The sequence below is a fragment of the Mastigoproctus giganteus genome, chromosome 2 (genome assembly GCF_048544385.1).
Source record: "Mastigoproctus giganteus isolate SK-2022 chromosome 2, ASM4854438v1, whole genome shotgun sequence".
NCBI lineage: Eukaryota > Metazoa > Arthropoda > Arachnida > Uropygi > Thelyphonidae > Mastigoproctus > Mastigoproctus giganteus.
In genome coordinates, this window is record NC_143576.1 from 25,660,363 (window position 1) to 25,682,830 (window position 22,468).

Consider the following 22,468-nt stretch of genomic DNA (forward strand, 5'->3'; position numbering starts at 1 on the left):
TTGTGAATTGTGGATACATTTGCTCATCCCCAGTTCATGGGGACCTCCCCTGAAACCAAGGATGCTCTCATAATTATTGCTGGGCACTTCCGTAGCCAGGTAAGAAGGAGCAGCAGTGCGTAGCACACGCTTCTTGATTAGACCGGGGTTCGAGCCCGTCACCACCAAATACGGAGGATGCGGAAGCGAATGACCACCGCATATCCCAGAGCAATATGGCCTTAGTTGCTAATGCTCCTAAACACCAAAAAAAAAAAAAATAATAATTATTGCTAAGGGTTTGCTTACTTCCTTTGCTACCTCACTTCCTATAATTGGTTAGATCCCATCCACCCCAGTTGCCTTATGTTTAACTTCAGTAGTTTCTCCTCCACTTTTCTTGCAGTTATTACAAAATTATTTAACTTCCTGTTGGAGTTTGATAAATTTTTGGCCTACAGTTCCCTACAGAATTCATCATGTGTGAATGTAGATAAAATACTCATTCAGTTTGTCACCTACCTGAGCAGGAACATCAGCAGTCGAACTATCGTATCAAGTGGAACAATCTGATTCATCCCCTTCCTTCTAGAGTTTACATAAGTAAAGAAATCTGCTGTTTTTCTTTGCATCCTTTGACAAAGATTTCTCTTAATCTGCTTTCGCTTGCCTAACCTTCTTTGTGACTTGTTTACAGACTAGTTTATATCTACCATAGGCTTTTGTGTTGCCTGATAATTTATATGCATCACATGCATTTTTATTGTCTGACAATAATTTAGGTCTCAACCTTGAAACAGTATTTCTTATTTGGTATGAAAAGCCTAGTAGCTTCCAAGATTAATTCCTTGAATGCTTCCCGTTTAGAATTTGCTGTTGGTAACATCATCAGTGTGTCCCACTGTATAGAATTTAAAAACTGCCTGAGACAACTATATTCACCCTTATGAAAGTAAAAAAACACTTTCCTTTACCACTGATAGTAGTTACATATTTAAGTAAATACCACCTCAGTACACCTAGTGGCTCCTTTATCTGCATTTCTTAATGCATGAATAATCACTGCTGATAATCACATCAAGTGTATTACTTCCTCTGGTTGCCTCTTGAACATTCTTCTGTAGAAAACAGTCATCCAATAAATCCACAGAAATCTTGCCATTGTGCAAGTGACCAACCACAAGTTCCAGTCAGTATCTAGAAAGTTAAAATCCCCCATTATAAGGCATTCTGATTTATTGACCCACTGTATATATCTCTGTAACGTTTTGTTGTAAAAAAAAAAAAAAAATGTAAACTGCAGCCGTTATCAACCCATGCAGGATGGAAGCCTCCTCAACTATTCATGCTGAGGGAAATGGACCATAATCTGCCACGCTGGTCCAGTGCAGGTTGGCAGTCGACCGTATTTAGCAGTCAGGGGCTTGAACCCCGGTCTACTCAAAGAGCGTGTGCTACTGCACTCCCACTCCTGACTACTCGGCTACTGAGGCTGTTTGTTGTACTCAGAGTAATTAGACCTATAACACACTCCTATCTCATTTTTGCTTTTCCAGTGCTTGTCACACCAAACTGATTCAACATTGCACTGTCCACAAATGTCATCTGGAGTTACTTCCTTAGATTTATTTGTTTTTTATGTTTTATTTATCTATTTTTTAACTAACAGCATAGCCCTTCCTGTCCTGTTTGTCCTTTCTGTACACATTGTATTCCCGAAATTCAAATTCTGCATTCTTTATATCTGTGTGACAACATGTCAGTGATATACCAACAATATCTGCCTTTGATGTCTTGACCAACACTTCAAATTCATCAAATTTAATTACTATATTCCTAGCATTGGCGTACATACAAGTATACATGCACCTGTTCTTACTCTTAGTTACACTAATACAACCCATGTATTTATTTATTCCATTATGACTCCCAGCAGTCCTTGAAAACCCCAGCAACTTGCTTTCCAGGCTGGTGCTCATTCCAATAATAGCAATGCAAGAATCATTTTCACCTCTGCCTGCCACTCTTGTTAATCTATTAGTCTGTATATCCTCCACCCCCAAGCTAGCATTTTCTGAGCTACCTAACAATGCCTCGATAGTATCAGCAAATATTCTTCCACCCGTTCTATTTATGTGTATTCTATCCCTGTAGAAGCAGTCTCTCCTGTTAACAAGCACAGACCAGGCTGAGAAAAATTCTACCCCTTGACCCTTGCACAATCTCTCCAGGGCCAAATCGATTGACAAGGGTCTCATCATATAATCCCTTCTATCGTGTCTATGCAGAATTGTAGATACCTTCAAATTTAATCCTAATTAGCGACTTATTTTCAACACTGACCTGTAATTGTTAAGAAAGGCTGCAGATCTCTAATATTAATGTCCATATTGCCAACTTTTAATATCATTATTGCCTTTTATTATTATTATTATTATTATTATTATTATTATTATTATTGTTATTATTATTAGGTATATGGTGCAAGGAAGCCTGAGGTGTATGCTGCACCAGCAAAAAAAAAAATTTCTGAATTACCCTGAGAGAGAGAGAGAGAGAGAGAGAGAGAGAGAGAGAGAGAGAGAGAGAGAGAGAGAGGGGACAAGAATCATAAGTAGAATTTTGTTAGATATAAGACAGGTCTGAGTTTGGGAAGGATTAAAAGTAACTAAGTTATTTTTGTCCTACTGGAGATCAGCATTTAAGTAATTGGTAGTGGAGATTTGAGAAGCTGAAGCTTTCTGTGCAGGACAAAGTTTCTCAAACTGGAAGGTGGAATGCAAAGTGCTGTAATCAGTGCAACTATGGATAGATTTCCATTCATGGGAAGAAGAGGTCATTAATATACCAGAAGAAAAGAGTGGGAGAAAGAACTGAACCTTGGTAAACACCAGCATTAGTGTAGAAGTTAGAAGACAGAGAGCCATTTACCATTAGCTGCAGTGAGCAGTAACAGAGATTACTGGATACCCAATTGCAGAAAACGGTTGGGAAATCCATTAGATGGAAGCTTATTTAAAGGACCTTTATACCAGACAGTCAAAAGCCTTTGAATGTCAAAGGTTGAGTAGTTGCAGTTAATTGATTTCTCCATTACTTTAGAAAGAGTAGAAGTGTTTTGGTATAATAATTGGATGGGAAGTATTTGTCACCCTTATTTATGAACTAGCTAGATATTAGCCAATTTTTCAAGCAGAAGGAAAAACACCATTGGGATAGGGAAGTGTGAAAAGGCAACAGAACAGCAGTATGTTTAGGAGCACAGGTTTCAAGAACAATTGGAGAAATACCGTCAAGATCTGGAGCTTTTTTGGCATCAAGACTGTTCAAAATTCTTTTTTGTCAGAAAACCACAAGAGGCATTGATTGGAGTGTACTGGAAATGGTAAGAGGTGGTTTACCAAGATTATCAATACAAGAGTTAGAAAAAAAGTAGGATACTAATAAGTTTGCTTTAATTTTGCCTGAAGTGGCAATAGAATCATCTGGTTTTGAGAGAGGTGGGAATAGAGATGGGCAAAAAGTTGCAGCTAATAGCTTTTGCAAGAGACCAGAATGCTTCCTACCATTTGGTCAAGAAGCAAGTTTTCTACTCTTTACCTGTTCAAAATCTATTTTGGACTGATTAATAACTGCTTTTCAATTGATTTGAGTATTGATGTAGACAGAAAATGAACCTGGAGATATTGATGCATGCTGATTGTGACATGCAACATTCTTATCTTGAACAGCCTTAACACAGTAATTGGATAACCAAAGTTTAGATAAAAAATAAGATTTTAAGGTAGAGTGTGGAATAAAGGATTTCTGTCCTACAACAATAATTTCACTGACATGATCTGGGCAAACATTGATATCAGAAGATTTAAAACAGTAATCTAACCAAACAAAAGAACAGAAATCTCACAGATCATCGCATTTTGCATTTTTGTAATGCCAAACAACACAAGGTTGAGAATGGCCATGAGAGAAACTCTCCACTATAGACGAGATTATCATCAAGTTGTGATCTTACATACCTAGAGGACCACTCACATTGATCACGTACTTGGAGGAGTTTTTCGCGAGAAAAAGATGATGTTGGTTGTGTGGTTAGGATTGTCTGGCATTTGGTAGGTAAATGAATAGCCTGTGTGAGGTGACTAGTGACTGCAAAAGTCTCAGCATCTTGACCAGCTTGCTCCATGTGAGTAGAAAATGGAAACCAGCTGGAGTTGTGAACATTAAAATCAACAAGGAAAATTACCTGACTGTTAGCTAAGTTGGGCTGGAGAAAGCCGAGCTTCAAAGAAAAGAAGCCAAAGAGTTCCAAGTGATTAGCTGAATGGAAGATTGATAATGGCAACAGTTGAATTTGACAGATGGAGTAGAGAGATTTTAAGCCAGAGAAGATTGAAAAAATAGGAGATTCGTAGTTACTAAGTTTCTGTCAGGGGAATATCGGAGTAGATGTATACACAGGTACTACCTTTGGAGCAGAAGGAATTGTTCAGTAAATAATTAGGACAGCTGAGATGAGCAGTGGTTGAATCAACTGATAATTGCAGTTCTGTCAGAAATAGTAAGTGTAGCTTGGCAGACTGTAAGTGGAAAGTGGAATGAGATTGGAACTGAGACCAAGTATATTTATGAAATGAACGAGGAATTGTTTGAGAGGTTTAGATCTTTTTGAAGATAAGTTTGTTCTATTAGTTTGATTATTCATGATGGTATGGGGGGGGGACATGTATGAATTAATGAAATTTTTGGATATGGAATGCACGCATCAAGAATATATCCAGCTACTTCACATTACATAGGCTGTACAGTGCTCCCATATATACACTACGTGCATTCCCTCCAGTCACTATCTGTCAGAGTAGGGGCAGCAAGATTATACACGAGCTGATCCAGATGCCACCTAGAGAGGTACCAATAGGTTTGATCAAATAGACTGTCTAGCAGCCGGCCTGTGAACCCTGTTTAAGTGCTGTACCCTTGAAATGTAGGGAAGATCTCACCATGATGCCCATCTTAACCTCAAAAGATATCAGTCGTACAGTATGACGGAAGAGGTCGGGGCCTGCTGGAACTTTGCTTTGGAAACTAAACGTGGGTTTCACCACTTCAAGCCTCCATAAGTAAATTTGTTGTATGGCATTGGTTAATGAGAGTCATCTACCACCTAGTATTGCCCCTTAACATAGAGAGATGTCCCCTTTGTGGTGTGGACTCTACACCTCAATCCCTGCTTATGTTGGTTCACACCTGGGTGGTCACCTCCAGTATACTAGGTGCTGTATTTCTGGGCTTGCAAATTTAATTATACCTAAGGTTACTATCAGTCCCACCATTGTGAAGGTGTAAGCAAAGGATTTGGTTATCACCAAACCGGACTGGACTGGACTTCGTTGAAATTTGGTCCACTTGACTCAATTGTCACCTGAATATGAGTTCCATCAGTGTTTTAGATTCTCTGGTAGCAAGTTCTAGCTTGGGATACTTGAGAGATTGTCTTTGACAGCCCCCCCAAGGACCATTTAATATTTGATTTTTTTTAGTACTATTTACATAAAGGATTTCATGTTGTTGCCACTGATAAATGGTTTGAGATGATTAAAAGTTGCTACTGTTAAATGGTTTGAGATGATTAAAATAGAATATCAAATATTCATTTGCATTTTTTTCCATTTAGGCTTATGCAGCAGGCTGCAATATTGTTATTCTTGCCAGTGATTTTCAGCGTGTTCAGATTATTGCTGGAGTATGCCAAGGCAACATCCAAGTTGGTTCCTTAGATTGCTCAACAGATGTGGGAAAGGTCAGTTGTATTTTTATAATTAGCATTTTTTGTATAGGTGAATGGATGACTTTGTATGCAAATTGATTGCAATCTATCCAGGATGAAAAATTAACCTATAGAAACATGAAACATTGTTTATTTAATTATCATACTACATATTAAAGTAGTTTGAACATTTTAACATATGTAATATAAATTTAAATTAGTGATGGTTATGACCAGAACTCAAAAATATTTTACTTGCTGCTGGTGAGTTACTTTCATTTGCTGGCAAGTAAATTTTTAGTTTAGTCCACCATAAATTTAACAAAATAATAAATAAGTAATCTGTCAGCTCCACTTTCACTTTTGATAGTAGAAGGAAGTAACATATCAACAGGAAAATGGTTGCTCTAACATTTTAGAAACAATGAATTTGATTCATAAAGTTAACCCATCTAATGTCGTACTTAGAGCCAATTTCAGCAGGAGGTGTGAGCATCATGGAATGGTGCCCACACCTGTGATCTTGGTGTGTATTGAAATACATATTCTTTAACATCCAGTTTAAGTCCAAATGCTTACATTGATGCCGGTCTTTCTATGTGAATTTTTTCTTCCTTCCTTTTCTTCACTCACACAGATGAAATTATCAGGATAATTGGTTAAGGATTTCCCTGTACATTACTTTGTTCATGATGCACAAATTCATATAGTATTAGTTGTCATCTTTATTCTTTATTATACCTATGCAGCATAAAATTAGTGGTTTAGGCGTTATTATGTAAATAAATCAAAAAATATTCTGTTTTTACTCTGACCTGACTAACAGGTCAGTTCACAGCAAATCATTTTTGACAATGAACAATTAACTGTATTCAGCAGCCATGTGAATTAGAACCACGATCATTCAAATTTATGTTTTATTGCACTGTCACACTAACCATTCAGCTATGTTAGGCAAAAGAAACACAAAACTCTTTTATCCATTACACCACTAGTTAAAATAAAAAATATTCTGTTTGTAATTTACCATGAACACATAGGTCAGAAGAGTTCATATCAAATCATTTTAAGGTGGATATTATCATTGATTATATTCCTTGGTTAAATTCCATATTGCTGAGAACTGTATTCATGTTAAGAGCATTAAGAAAACTAATAATAGACTAAGTGCAAAAGTACATTAAAAAATGTACTTTTTCACGGTCAGCCGTGGTTAGTACCTACCGAAAGTGGTCCGAGGAGGGGGAACCTACGATTCGCCGGTGAGGTGTCGGACGAACATGGCTCATCGATGCTTGATGTGAGTGAAGGCCCTCCCAGATGGTACGTGGCATCAGAAGGGCAACTGTGGCACAACTCACCGGTAATTGGAATGCTGGTGACGGGAGCAACGTGCCACAATGCACAGTACATGGAACCCAGCTGAAAATGGGGTTGCGTAGCTGCAGGCCTCTCCGAGTGCCCATGCTAACCACGGTTCACCGGCGACAGCGCCTACTATGGGCACGCGAGCATTGAAACTGGACCTTGAGTGATTGGAAGAAGGTCATCTGGTCTAATGAATCACTTTTCCTGTTGCCCCATGTGGACGGCCAGGTACATGTGTGTCGTTTACCTGTGGAAGTGATGGCACCTGGATGCACTATGGGACGAAATCAAACCGGTGGCGGCGGTGTCATTCTTTGGGAGATGTTCGGCTAGGATACTCTGGGTCTACTACCTACCTAAACATCATTGCTGACCAGGTACACCCTTTCAGGGCAATGGTCTTCGCCTCTGGTGGTGTTGTCTTTCAGCAGGATAATGCGCCATGCCATACCACCCGGATTGTTTGAGACTGGTTTGCGGAACATGAGGAAGACTTACAGGTATTGCCCTGGCCTCCAAATTCACCAGACATCAATCCCATCGAGCATCTGTTGTTTGTGTTGGAACAACTCCGATCAGTGGCATCTCAATCACGGACCTCACAGGAGTTAAAGTATCTGCTGGTTATGTGTTGGTACCAGATACCACAAGACACATTTAGAAATCTTGTAGCATCCATGCCTCGCCAGGTACAAGCTGTTTTGGCTGTACATGGAGAACCAACATCATATTAGGTAGGTGGTCATAATGTTTTGGCTCATCGACGTACATAGTGACCTGGTATGTGAAGATTGTTACCTCCAAAGAGCTGGAACGTGTAAATTATACTCTGGTGAACAGTGGATTCCCACAAAATACATTGACAATGCGATTATTCATCAAATGTGATTGAACATTATTTTGTTAAAAAGAGACAAATAAGAAAAAATTTAATTTCAGAAAAGCAGTCATGTTGCCATACGCTTTTGGTGACAATGCTTTAGGCCAGGCCAGACCAGACCTACTACTGGTTTAACCCAGATGTTCCCGAAATTGGAATGTTGCGCGGAACTACGTCTAGTACGGACTTGTGGTGCTAGGTAACACTGCATGCATCCTTTGTGAATCAGTGTGCCATATGATGCAAGAAAGAAAGCTTATACAGTATTAGCCAAAAAAAAAACCCCTTCCCAGTTCTGTCTCGAATTTATTTAGGCTGCCAACTTCCACAGCGACAGATGGAAGCCTGTTCCAGAAATCAACCACCCGCTGGCCAAAGGCAAATTTCTGCACATCTATTCTATAACTGTCTATAACAAACTAAACAAGTATTTTGCATCTACATTCACACATGAGGAGTTATTCAGGAAGGGGAATGCTGTAGGTGAAGTAAACACTGGCAGTGAGCTAGATGATTTTGTAATAACTGAGAGGAAAGTGGAGGAGAAATTGTTGAGGATAAACATAAAAAAGGCACCTGGAGTGGATGGGATCTATCCAGTTATATTAAAGGAGGCAGCAAAGGAAGTAAGCAAGCCCCTAGTCATAATTATGAGAGCTTCTTTGGACTCGGGCGGTACCCATAAACTGGAGATGTGCAAACTTAACCCCAATTCACAAAGGAGGACAAAGGCTGACACAAGTAATTATAGACCTGTTAGTTTAACTTCTGTTCCAGGAAAATTAATGGAGGCACTGGTTAAAGAAACACTGCAGGATCATCTAGACAAGAATTCTGTTATAGCTCAGACACAGCATGGTTTTGTTAAGGGAAGGTCTTGCCTGACCAATTTGATTGGATACTATGATGCAGTCACAAAAAAACTGGATGCAGGGAATAACTTTGATATTATATATTTGGATCTTAGAAAGGCTTTTGATACTGTTGCACATGGAAGACTGCTGCACAAATTGGAGCAGTGTGGCATTGGTGGCAAATTGCTGCTACGGATAAAGGGATGATTGAGTGGCAGAAGACAGAGAGTGGTAATCAATGGACACTGCTCGTCATGGACTAATGTTATTAGTGGAGTTCCTCAGGGTTCAATGTTGGGTCCATTGTTGTTTTCTGTATTTATAAATGATATTGATGATGGTATATCAAGCTTAATGTTCAAGTTTGCAGACGATACAAAGGTTGGCAGGGTTGTCAAGGACACTACTGATGGTGCTGCAACAGGATCTGGAAAGGTTGAGCAGATGGGCTGAGAGGTGGCAAATGAAGTTTAACATTGACAAATGTAAAGTACTACATATGGGAAACAGTAACCCCAGAGTAACGTATCAACTCTGTGGTGCTACACTGACAGTGGTAGAGAATAAAAAGGACCTTGGGGTAATTGTGCAGGCGGATATGAAGTTCTCTGAGCAGTGCAGACGAGCTGGAAGAGTAGCTCATGGTGTCTTGTCAATGATATACAGGAACGTTTCTAGCAGGGATAGGGAGGTGATTATTCCCCTGTATAAGGCAATGGTCAGGCCACACCTTGAGTACTGTATACAGGTCTGGAGGCCTCATTTCAAGAAGGATGTAGAGCTGCTGGAATGAGTACAGAGAAGGGCAACAAGATTAGTGAATGGAACAAAGGGTTTCTCTTACTAAGTTTTGTAAATTACAGAATCGGAGACTACGCACCAGCAAAGTGATCGGATAGAGGTGTATAAGGTCTTGAATAGTTTGAGAATGCTCAATGCTGATGGGATTCTTCCTCTTGCTCAGAATAATCAGCTGAGAGGGCATAAATTGAAATTGAGGAAAGAAAAATGTAGGATAGATGTGCGGAAATTTGCCTTTAGCCAGCGGGTGGTTGGTTGGTTGGTTGGTGGAACAGATTTCCATTCCTTTCTTGTGGAAGTTGATAGCCTAAATAAATTTAAGGCTGAGCTGGACAGGTAATTTGAACGAACGGAGGGGTGAAATGGAAGTGTTTTTTTTTTTTTTTTTTTGGCTGATGCTGAATAAGCTTGCCGTCTTGCATGATATGCTTCTATTAATTCTAAAGTTCTCTTATGTAATTCTAAGGTAAACCAGTTTTTTTGTCATAGTGTAATTTGTGGATAATTAATTTATGAAGATAACAGCATGTTAAAAATCATCATGATTAATGAACTACACTTCTTTTACCATCCTCCAAACATATGCATCTAGTGATGCTTAGCTCTGATGAATACATCTGATATGGAAAGGGTGTACAATATGAGGTTTCCCATTTTCTGGAAGTTTGGCCGACATTTTTTCCAGAAAGAGTGCCTCTATAGCAATTTGCATCATTCTGTTAAAACCAACAATTTTTATCTTTGATGAACTAATATCTGATTACATAGGGTGTAATAACAGCCCACTTGCTTATGACAAAATCTGACTGAAATGGGGCCGACTGGGCTATCCGGGTGGGTAAAGCACCTGCCCGGCAACCCAAAGGTTGCGGGTTCGAATCCCGCCTCGGGCTTGGATCAAAGTACTGCAAAAAAACCTTGAGAGGTGCACTATAGCCACAGAAGCCGATGTGCCAATAACTACCAAAAAAAAAAAAAAAGGGAAAAAAAAAAAAGAATGAAATGGGAGTAGTGATCATTCCGTCGAGTTGTTCAAATCCAAGAAATCTGTTGATGGGGATGAACAAATTGATATCGGAACTGTTGGTGTGTGGTTGGACAGAAAAGTTATAGGGAAATATTTGTTCCATGGCCTGATCCTTGTACTGTATAGCAGGCACCTGTGCATGGTAACTGGTAACTGATTATATAATATAGAGGAATTATTATATAATTCCTCCATATTATATAATCTCAGTGACATGCTGCACACATAAATTATCCTATTTGTAGTTTATTGTACTTTGATTTAGTAATTACACATTTATTATCTATTTTTGTATAACAGCAATATAAAACTCCCATTATATATTACAGTATTATACAACTAAGGAACAAAAGAAATAAGGAACATTTGACTCCTACTTATTTTTATGTGATGTATAGTTTTTTAGAACTTCAGCACTGTTTTTTTCCCTAAATACAGATTGCTGCTGCCTATGGCAAGAAAATATGTATATTTGAGCCAACTCCTCTTTTGGATCAGATGACAATACATGTAAGTATTAAACTAAATATATTTATTGATTTTAATTTTGTAGTTGGTTAAAGCTATGGAAGAATAACATATAATAAAATTAACAAAACAAATTTATTGTATTTTTTTTTTTTTTTTTTTTTTTAATTTACAAAAAAACTACTTTTACCATTTTATAAGAAGCTTCCTGTTAGTGTGATTTTCAGTTACGTTACCTTTTTCTTTGTTGTGTTTTTTGAATAAGCATGTGTGCCGAGCACTTCTGTATTAGCTTGTCCAGCCTGATTTTATTTGATTTCCTGTTCTCTGAATAAATACTTCTCGTAAATATGGGGAGAAAGTGCATATTTTTATTTATTTTTGATTTTTCATATGATGTTGGTTTTTGTTCTGGGGATTGTGAATATTTGTGAATATGGGTGGTGAGTTACTTAATTTGCAATCAGTATTATCAAACTGTAGCAATCAGTAATATTACACTGTATCATACTGTACCACCATGGCAAGGACAATGGTGGTTTAGCAAAATGATTAGTGAGATCCTCCCCTTCCCTTTGAGCAAATTACATTAAGTAATTTTACACCAATTCAAGTTCTAGAATTTTGGTAATCTTAATGCTAAAATAAAAGTCCGATAACCCTGGTCAACAAAATGAAGATTTATTTTTTTTTTTTTCTCCCAGCAAAAATAGAAATATATTTTCTAAACCAATTTTGCATGCTAATTCCAGATATGTTCTGAGTTTTCTTTCTAGCATATGTAGTTTTCTTAATATAACTGCTGATATTATCAGCAGTAGTTAAGACAATTTAATTACAAACCACACGAGATTGGTTGTAATTACGATTAAGTCGTTATAAAATATATAACGACTTAATCGTAACAAATAATTAATACATAACTATAGTGGTACACGTGATACGGAAGTTGTATAAAGGGAACACTAGATACCGGAAAAAAAAAAATATATATATATATATATATATAACATAACTGTTTTGGGATATAACTTAAGGATTTAATTTTTGTTTTAAATTTTATTGAATTAAATTGGAATCATGACTCTGACCAGAGCAGCAAAGCAAAAGGCTCAAGCTAATAGGAGTGCTGTGGTTCAGGGGAGAACTGAGGGGGGCAGTTGCCCTCTGAATCACAGTCTATTAAAATGCACTGTTTGCTTGATGTTTGCGGAGCAGTCGGGTACGGGACATGATACTGCCAAGGGGGATGTCTTTGTGTGTGCACGATGTAAGGAGTGCAAGGAAATCAGGCGACAACTCAGCGTTGTTATGGGCCTTTATGAGACCTTGAAGGACAGGGTGGATGCCCTCGAAGGAAATAAATTGAGGGGCCCATCAAGCTCTCAGCTGCCCACATCAACGCCAGAGCTTGCACTTGGTCATCAGGCAACACAGAGGCAGCCCCCTAGGCAGAATGCGCTGGTCCCACAGGAACTAGTAGTTGTTGGTGACTCTATTGTCAGGGAAACGGGGAACATGCTTTGTAAAAAGGATAGGTGGAATAGGACCAGGGTATGTCTGCCAGGGGCAAAGGTTGATGACGTTGTAGAGCGGATATCATCTTTTAAGGGCACAAAAGGTGATATAGTTGTACACGTTGGCACTAATGATATTAAGAGTAGGAGACCGGCGGAATTACTTAGCAAGTACAGGTCACTGTTGAAAAAAAGCCGTGAATTAGGGTTGAACTTGAAAGTGTCTGCAATTCTGCCCAGACACGATAGGAGGGAGTATATGATGAGAGCCTTGTCGATCAATTCGGCCCTGGAGGGATTGTGCAAGGCTCAAGGGGTAGAATTTTTTTCAGCCTGGACTGCACTTGTTAACAGGAGAGATTGCTTCTACAGGGATGGGATACACTTAAATAGAAAGGGTGCAAGAATTTTTGCTGATGCTGTCGAGGCAGTGTTAGGTGGGTCGGAAAACTGCTAGTTGGGGGGGATACAAGGACTAATAGATTAACAGTAGCCACTGGCAGAGGTGGAAGTGATTCTTGCACTGCTTCTATTCAAATGAGCAGAAGTCTGAAAAACAAGATGCAGGATATTTCAGAGACTGCTGGTAGTCATTGCGTTACAAGTAAACACATGGGTTGTGTTAGGGTAGCTAAGAATAGAAACAGGTGCATGTATACCTGCGTGTACACCAATGCTAGGAGTTTGGTAAATAAATTTGATGAATTTGAGGTATTGCTCAAAACATCAAAGGCAGACATTGTTGGGATATCAGAGACGTGGTGTCACACAGATATAAGTAATGCGGAACTGGAATTTGGGCAATACAATGTATATAGAAAGGATAGACAGGACAGGAGGGGAGGAGGGGTTATGCTATTAATTAAGAAACACATAAAGTCAAAGGAAGTGAAGCCAGTTGACATCGATGGACAGGGCAGTGTCGAGTCAGTTTGGTGTGACATAAGCATAGGGAAATCAAAATTGAGAGTAGGAGTGTGCTATAGGCCTAATGACTCTGATGAGTATAATAATATATTGTACAGGGAAATAGAGTGGGCCAGTAAATCAGAGTCTTATAATGGGAGATTTTAATTTCCCAGATATTGACTGGAATTTGTAGGTTGGTCACTCGCACACTAGCAAGGCTTTTGTGGATTTATTGGATGATTGTTTTCTACATCAGCATGTTCGTGAGGCAACAAGAGGGAGCAATACTCTTGATCTGATTATCAGTAGTGATTCTTCATGCATTAAGAACCTGCAGATAAATGAACCACTAGGTGGCAGTGATCACAGTGTGTTGAAGTGGGATTTACTCAAGGAGGTAACTACCATCAGAGGTAAAGGGAAGGGTTTTTGTTTTCGTAAAGGCGACTATGATGGTCTGAGACAGTATTTAAATTCTATACAGTGGGACCATGTGATGATGTTACCAACAGCAAACTCAAAATGGGAAGCATTCAAGGAACTAATCTTGGTGGCTACCAGGCTTTACATACCAACTAAGAAATATTGTTCAAGGTTTAGGCCTAAATGGTTGTCAGATGGACTAATGAGACATGTGGCAGAGAAGAAAAATGCATGGGATACATACAAATTAATGGGTGACATGGAAGCCTATGATAGATATAAGTTGGTCTGTAACCAAGTCACAAAGGAGATTAGGCAGGCAAAGACAGACTACGAAAAATCCTTGGCAAAGGATGCAAAGAAAAACAGAAAGGAGTTCTTTACATACTTGAACTTGAGAAGGAAAGGGATGAATCAGATTGGTCCACTGGATATTGATGGTTCAACAGTTGAGGATCCTGCTCAGGTGGCTAACAATCTAAACGAGTATTTTGCATCTACATTCACGCATGAGGAGTTATTCAGGAAGGAGAATGATGTAGGTAAAGTAAACATTGGCAGTGAGCTGGATGATTTTGTAATAACTGAGAGGAAAGTGGAGGAGAGATTGTTGAGGATAAACATAAAAAAGGCACCTGGGGTGGATGGGATTTATCCAGTTATATTAAAGGAGGCAGCAAAGGAAGTATGCAAACCCCTAGCCATAATTATGAGAGCTTCTTTGGACTCAGGGGAGATACCCATAGACTGGAGATGTGCAAATGTAACCCCAATTCACAAAGGAGGATCAAAGGCTGACACAAGTAATTATAGACCTGTTAGTTTAACTTCTGTTCCAGGTAAATTAATGGAGGCACTGGTTAAAGAAGCACTGCAGGATCATCTAGACAAGAATTCAGTTATAGCTCAGACGCAGCATGGTTTTGTTAAGGGCATTCTTGCCTGACCAATTTGATTGGATACTATGATGTAGTCACAAAAGAACTGGATGCAGGGAATAACTTTGATATTATATATTTGGATCTTAGAAAGGCTTTTGATACTGTTGCACATGGAAGACTGCTGCACAAATTGGAGCAGTGTGGCATTGGAGGCAAATTGCTGCTATGGATAAGGGGATGGTTGAGTGGCAGAAGACAGAGAGTGGTAATCAATGGACACTGCTCAACGTGGACTAATGTTATTAGTGGAGTTCCTCAAGGTTCAGTGTTGGGTCCATTGTTGTTTTCGGTGTTTATGAATGATATTGATGATGGGATATCAAGTTTAATGTCTAAGTTTGCAGATGATACAAAGGTTGGCAGGGTCGTTAAGGACACTACTGACGCTATGCTGCTGCAACAGGATCTGGAAAGGTTGAACAGATGGGCTGAGAGGTGGCAAATGAAGTTTAACATTGACAAATGTAAAGTACTACATATGGGTAACAGTAACCCCAGAGCAATGTATCAACTCTGCGGTACTACACTGACAGTGGTGGAGAATGAAAAGGACCTGGGGGTAATTGTGCAGGCAGATATGAAGTTCTCTGAGCAGTGCAGACGAGCTGCAAGAGTAGCTCATGGTGTCTTGTCAATGATATACAGGAATTTTTCTAGCAGGGATAAGGAGGTGATTATTCCCTTGTATAAGGCAATGGTTAGGCCACATCTTTAGTACTGTATACAGGTCTGGAGGCCTCATTTCAAGAAGGATGTAGAGCTGCTGGAACGGGTACAGAGAAGGGCAACAAGATTAGTAAATGGAACAAAGGGTTGCTCTTACGAAGAAAGGCTTAAGTTTTGCAAATTACAGAGTCTGGAGACTAGGCACCGGCGAGGTGATCTGATAGAGGTGTATAAGGCTTTGAATGGTTTGAGCATGCTCAATGCCAATGGGATTCTTCATCTTTCTCAGAATAATCACCTCAGAGGGCATAAATTCAAATTGAGGAAGGACGGATGTCGGATAGATGTGCGGAAATTTGCCTTTGGCCAGCGGGTGGTTGGTTGGTGGAACCGACTTCCATCACTTGTTGTTGAAGTTGATAGCCTGAACAAATTTAAAGCTCAACTGGACAGGTATTTCGAACGAACGGAGGGGCGAAATGGGAGAGGGTTTTTTTTTTTTTTTTTTTTTTGGCTGATGCTGAATAAGCTTGCTTTCTTGCATCATATGCCTCTACTAATGCTAATTACATTTTTATCACTTTTACAGTTTAAATTCAATACACTTTATACATACCATTAAAATAATACTGTACACTATTTTAAAAAGGTATATAGTGTGCTATCATCAGTAAAACAATGGATAGAATATTCAGTTCAGTGGAAAGTCATCAGTATACAAAGAACAAAAAGAGTGGAGAAAGAACTGGACTGTGGGGAAAAACCAATATTAATGTAGAAATTCGAAGACAGAGGGCTGTATACTATCACTTGCATTGAGTGGTCAGAGAAAGAAAACTTAATATCTGATTGCAAAAAACAGTGGGCAGGCCATAAGATGGGAACTTTTTAATAAGGCCTTTTTGTTAAACACTATCATATGTCTTCCAAATGTCAAGAACAAATGATAGAATTTCACCAGACATATCCATTGATTATGTCCAAAGATAGATAACACAAATATCACCAGTGGATCAACAGTGGTGGAATTTATATTGGTGATCATTGTCAGATGGAAGGTTAAGAGATAGTTTAAGATTTGGTTGCTAATGGATTTTTTTCATCACTTTGGAAAGAGTAGAGATAAGTGCAGTTTGACGTTACATTGACTGGGAGGGAGGGATTTGTCACTCTTTTTAGGAAGTGGCTGGATATAAGCAAATTTCCAAGCAGAAGGATAAGAAAGTGTAAAAAAGAAAATGCAACAAAGAACAGGAGCAAGCTCAGAATCACAAGTCTTGAGAACAAGTGGAGAAATCCTCATTAGGACATTAGCATTAGTATTATTAGAGGCACATGATGCAAGAAAGCAAGCTTATACAGCATTAGCCAAAAAAAAAAAAAAAAAAATGTCCAGTCATTCCAAATGTTTGTCTAGTTCTGCCTTGAATTTATTTAAGCTATCAACTTCCACAACAACAGATGGAAGTTTGTTCCAGCAATGAATTACCCGCTGGCTAAAGGCAAATTTTTGAACATCCATTCTACAACTGTCTTTCCTCAGTTTGAATCTATGCCCCTTCAGGTTTGTAATATGAGCAAGAGAAAGAATCCCCTCAGCATTGAGCCTGTTCAATCCATTCAAGGCTTTATACACCTCAATCAGATCCCCTTGCAGGTGCCTAGTCTCCAGAAGCTGTAATTTCCAGAATTTAAGCCTTTCTTCATAAGAGCACCCCCCTTTGTTCACTTCACCAATCTTGTTGCCCTTCTCTGTACTCATTCTATCAACTCTACATCCTTCCTAAAATGATGCTTCCAGACCTGTATGCAGTACTCAGTGTGGCCTAACCATTGCCTCATACAAGGGGATAATCACCTCCTTGTCCCTGCTTGCAAAATTCCTGTATATCATTGACAAGACCCCATGGCAACCTGTCTGCACTGCTCAGAAAACTTCATATCTGACTGCACAGTTACCCCCAGATTTCTTTCATTCTTACACTCAGGGTAGTGTAACACCACCCAGTTGAAATTTGCCACTTCTCAGGCCATCTACCCAACTTTTCCAGATCCTGTTGCAGCATCATACTGTTATTAACAACCCTGCCAACCTTTGTATCATCTGCAAACTTTGACATTACGCTTGATATACCTTCATCAAAATCATTGATAAATATACAAAACAACAATGGTCCCAACACTGAATCCTGAGGGACACCACTAATAACTTTAGTCCACATAGAGCAGTACCCATTGATTACCACTCTGTCTTCTTCCACTCAACCATCCTATTGTAGCAACTTGCCCTTAATGCCATACTGCTCCAATTTGTACAATAGTCTTCCATGTGCAGCAGTAACAAAAGCTTTCCTGAAGTCCAAGTATACGATAGCAAAATTATTTTTTGCATCCAGTTTCTTTGTGACCACATCATAGTATCCAATCAGATTGGTCAAACAAGACTTCTCCTTAACAAACCCCTGTTGTGTCAGAATTATTACTGCTGTCTTGTCTAGATAATCCTGCAAATCTTCTTTAACCAGTGACTACATTATTTTCCCTGGAAACAGAAGTCAAGCTAACAGGTCTGTAATTACTTGTCACCCTCTGATCCCCCTTTGTGAATTGGAGATACATTTGCACATCTATAGTTCATGGGGACTTCCCCCGAGTCCAAGGATGCTCTCATAATTATGGCTAAGAGTTTGCTTAAATCCTTTACCACATCCTTTAATATAATTGGGTAGATCCCATCCACCACAGGTGCCTTTCTTATGTTTAACTTCAACAATTTCTCCTCCACTTTGCTCTCAGTTATTATAAAATCATTTAACTCCCTGTTAGAGTTTGATAAATATGAAGATTACTTGGGATTAAACTCCTTTCCCAAAAAATTCCCTGTTTCTTGGAAAATTTCAACTTTGCAAAACTCCTCCTTCCTGCAAATGCTTGATTTCCAGCTTTTTGAAATTCAAAAGTTGGCGGCTGTGTGAATAGAGGTATTTTGTTAGATGATATACTAAGGTCGTTGATTCAAGGTTGAGAAGAAAAGTAGGATGCTGATAAGTTAGTTTTGTGTACGTCTGTGGATGCAACAGAACATTCAGATTGTAACAGAGGTGGAAGTTTAGATGGACAGAAATTGCAGGCAATAACTTTAGCTGGAGATCAGAAGACTATACAGGCAATCCCCCTTATAACACTGTACTTCTACAACACTGTTTTGCTCTAACATAATTGATAAATTGCAGCAATCCTCACATAACACGGTACTTATATAACTTGGTTTCGCTCTAACACAGTTTGAGAATTGCTGAAAATCTTGCATAGCATAACATGGTATTTTTGAGCTTTTGTGCTGGGAAAACCCTGATATTATGTTAGATTAATTTTTATCTAACATAAAATGGGGGTTCCATTCCTTTTCGTGGATCCCCGCTGTTGACTCGCTAGTCATTTATCGCCTTTGTGATATTTTTCCAAAGCACATTTCTGGAGGTCACTACCATAAAACAATAAAAATGATTTGCAGTTTCTGGTTTATTGGTCTTTTCTGTTAGTGTAATCAATTATAAATGGGTAGTAAACTCGATCTTCTTGCATTTTCTATAGTATCAAATTCTGGAATTCTCTGGATTTTCACGTTATTATGGTGAAATGTGTTACCTCTTTCATGGAATATTCAATCATATAAAAAACATAATTAAGTTTCAGAAACTCATTACTCTATATCGTGTTTGTTGCAACTTGTGCATGCCATGTTCTTTGTTATTAATTGCTTATCATTTTTACTGTTTTAAATTTTACAACCAAAAAAAAAAAAAAAGTCCGTGGACAGAAATATCAATTAGTATGTACATATTACAGTACATATTAATTAAGCTATGTATGTAAGCGTAAATTTATTTTTATTTAGTTAACTGGAAAATATTCTTCTGATTTTCACGTGTCATTTAAATCAGGGGTCCACTGTATTTTGTTGGGAGATCTCTGGGTTAGGTTCTGTGCTAGTGAACTTGTGCTTGTTTGTTACCATAAAAAATAATTGTGACTTCGAAGAGTGCAGTTCATGACTTATAAAGAGAGTAGAAATCTAGATACTGCAGAAGAGATTGTGCTTAGCAGCGATGAAGAGGAAGAAAATTAAATAGTAGTAGTAGTAGTAGTGGCATGTGATGCAAGAAAGCAAGTGTGTGAGCTTATGCAGCATCAGCCAAAAAAAAAAAAAAAAATCGCACCATTCCCTCCAAATGCCTGTCCAGTTCCTCCTTAAATATATTCAACCTATCAACTTCCACAATGACGGATGGAAGTTTGTTCCAGCAATTATCCACCCGCTGGCTAAAGTCAAATTTCCGCACATCTATTCTACATCTGTCCTTTCTGAATTTGAATTTATGCCCCCTTAGGTTTGTAATCTGAACAAGTGGAAGGATTCCCATCAGAATTCAGCGTGCTCAACCCATTCAAGGCCGTATACACCTCAATCAGATCACCGCGCAGGTGCCTAGTCTCCAGGCACTGCAATTTGCAGAACTTAAGCCTCTCTTAGTAAGCGGATCCCTTTATTCCCCTCACCAATCTTGCCCTTCTCTGTACACGCTGAAGTAAATCTACATCCTTCCTAAAATGAGGTCTCCAGACCTGTACGCAGTACTCAAGGCATGGCCTGACCATTGCCTTATACAGAGGAACAATCACCTCCTTCTCCCTGCTAGCAATATTCCTATATATCATTGACAAAACCTCATGACCTGCCCTGGCAGCCTGCCTGCATTGCTCAGAAAACTTCATATCTGACTGCACAATTACTCCCGGGTCTTTTTCTTTTTCTGCCACCTTAAGTGTAGTACCACACAGTTGGTACATTTCTCTGGGGTTACTTCTACCCATATGCAGTACTTTGCATTTGTCAAGGTTAAACTTCAGATGCCACTTCTTAGCCCATCTGCCCAAATTATCTAGATCCTGTTGCAGTAGCACACTGCCATTACTGTCATTAACAACCCTGCCAACCTTTGTATCATCTGCAAACTTCGACATTAAGCCTGATATACCTTCATCAATATCATTGATAAATATACAAAACAGTAGTGAACCTAACACCGAACCCTATGGAACTCCACAAAGAGCAGCACCCATTGATTATCACCCTCTGTCTTCTCCCACTTAACCATCCTTTTATCCATTGTAGCAACTTACCCTTAATACCATTCTGCTCCAATTTGTACAATAGTCTTCCATGCGCAACAGTGTAAAAAGCTTTCCTGAAATCCAAATATATGATATCAAAATTATTTTTTGCATCCAGTTCCTTTGTAACCACATCATAATATCCTATCAAATTTGTAAGACAAGACTTTCCCTTAACAAACCCATGCTGTGTCTGAATTATTGCTGCACTCTTGTCTAGATGATCCTGCAGTGCATCTTTAACCAGTTACTCCATTATTTTACCTGGAACAGAAGTTAAACTAACTGGTCTGTAATTACTCGTGTTACCCTTCGATCCCCCTTTGTGAATTGGGGATACATTTGCACATCTCCAGTCCGTGGGAACCTCTCCTGAGTCCAAGGATGCTTTCATAATTATGGCTAAGGGTTTGCTTAGTTGCTTTGCCACCTCCTTTAATATAACGGGATAGATCCCATCCACCCCAGGTGCTTTTCTTATGTTTAACTTCAACAATTTCTCCTCCACTTTGCTCTCAGTTATTACAAAATCATTAAGTATCCTGCTACAATTTGATAACCTACATTATTTAATAATGAACATACATAATATATGTTCATTATTAAATGAACATACATTATCTCACATATAAGTATCACAGTTTGTAAGGCAAGATGTTTGTTCTGTTATTACTATTTAAGTTACTACTATTATAGAAATAAAGTTAAAATATTAAGTTATTAGTACTATAAAAATTAAGTTTCTGATAGTTATAAAAAAATTGGCATTTTTTTTTAATACGCCAGCTTTTGTTTGCTTTTGGCGTGTAACCCCCCTTTTTATACTGGTTCTTAGTCCCATATAACATGGTTTTGCATTATATGAGATTTTGTAGGACCCAAACTACCGTGTTATACGAGAGTTACCTGTACTATCATTTGAGCAAAAAAAAAGCAAGTTTTCAATTCTCAACCTGTTCAGTATCAAGTTTGGATTGATTAATAACTATTTTACAACTGTTATAAGATTTAGTGTAGACAGAAAATGAAGCTGCAGATTTGGATACAAGCCAATTGCATTATGCTGTATTGTTATCTTGGATAGTTTTATAGCATTTATTGGAAATCCAAGGTTTAGATGAACATAATTCTAGTGTAGAATGAGGAATAAGATATTTCATCCCTACAAGAATAATTTTACTGACGGCATCTGAACAAAAAATAGGATTAGAAGGTTTAAGTAATCCAACAATGTAAAAGAGGAACAGAAGTCGTACAGTCATTCCATTTTGCATTTTTGTCATGCCAAAAGACGAAGCTGAGAATAGCCATGAGAGAGATGCGGGTTACGAGAGGCTCTTCATCTCCCCCTCTCCTACACACACACTCTCATGGTCATTATAGCTTAAGCATTTTTATAATTTTGACATTAGGATACTTTGTCTCATACAATCTCATACCTTGATGTTTTTTCAACAATTGACCATAATAATGCATTTATATATTATCATGTAAAATCCTGTTCAATAACAGATTTGTCATTTTTATTTTTCACTATTTTCATGTTATTTCTGGTGTTTTTTTCTGAAATACATTCCACTTCAGTTTTAAACAACTAATTATCTCATGATATCTCAAGTTGAACTATGGTATGCTGCACATAAATCTATGAGTGTTGTAAAAAATTTTATAAGTACAGTTTTTCAAAATTGTG

The 22,468-nt window shown here is 38.4% G+C and overlaps 1 protein-coding gene across 3 annotated transcripts in view; it reads left to right on the forward strand.

The window, feature by feature from the left end:
* Rbcn-3A (rabconnectin-3 alpha) overlaps positions 1-22,468 on the forward strand; it is a 980,796-nt gene that overhangs the window by 54,262 nt on the left and 904,066 nt on the right. For all 3 annotated transcript variants that reach the window (XR_016547873.1, XM_090388469.1, XM_090388476.1), the window contains exons 3-4: positions 5,654-5,779; positions 11,115-11,186. Coding sequence is in view for 2 of the 3 variants with exons in the window: in XM_090388469.1 (XP_090244595.1) it covers positions 5,654-5,779; positions 11,115-11,186 (198 nt within the window). In the remaining variant the exon portion in view is untranslated. The remainder of the gene's footprint in view (positions 1-5,653; positions 5,780-11,114; positions 11,187-22,468) is intronic.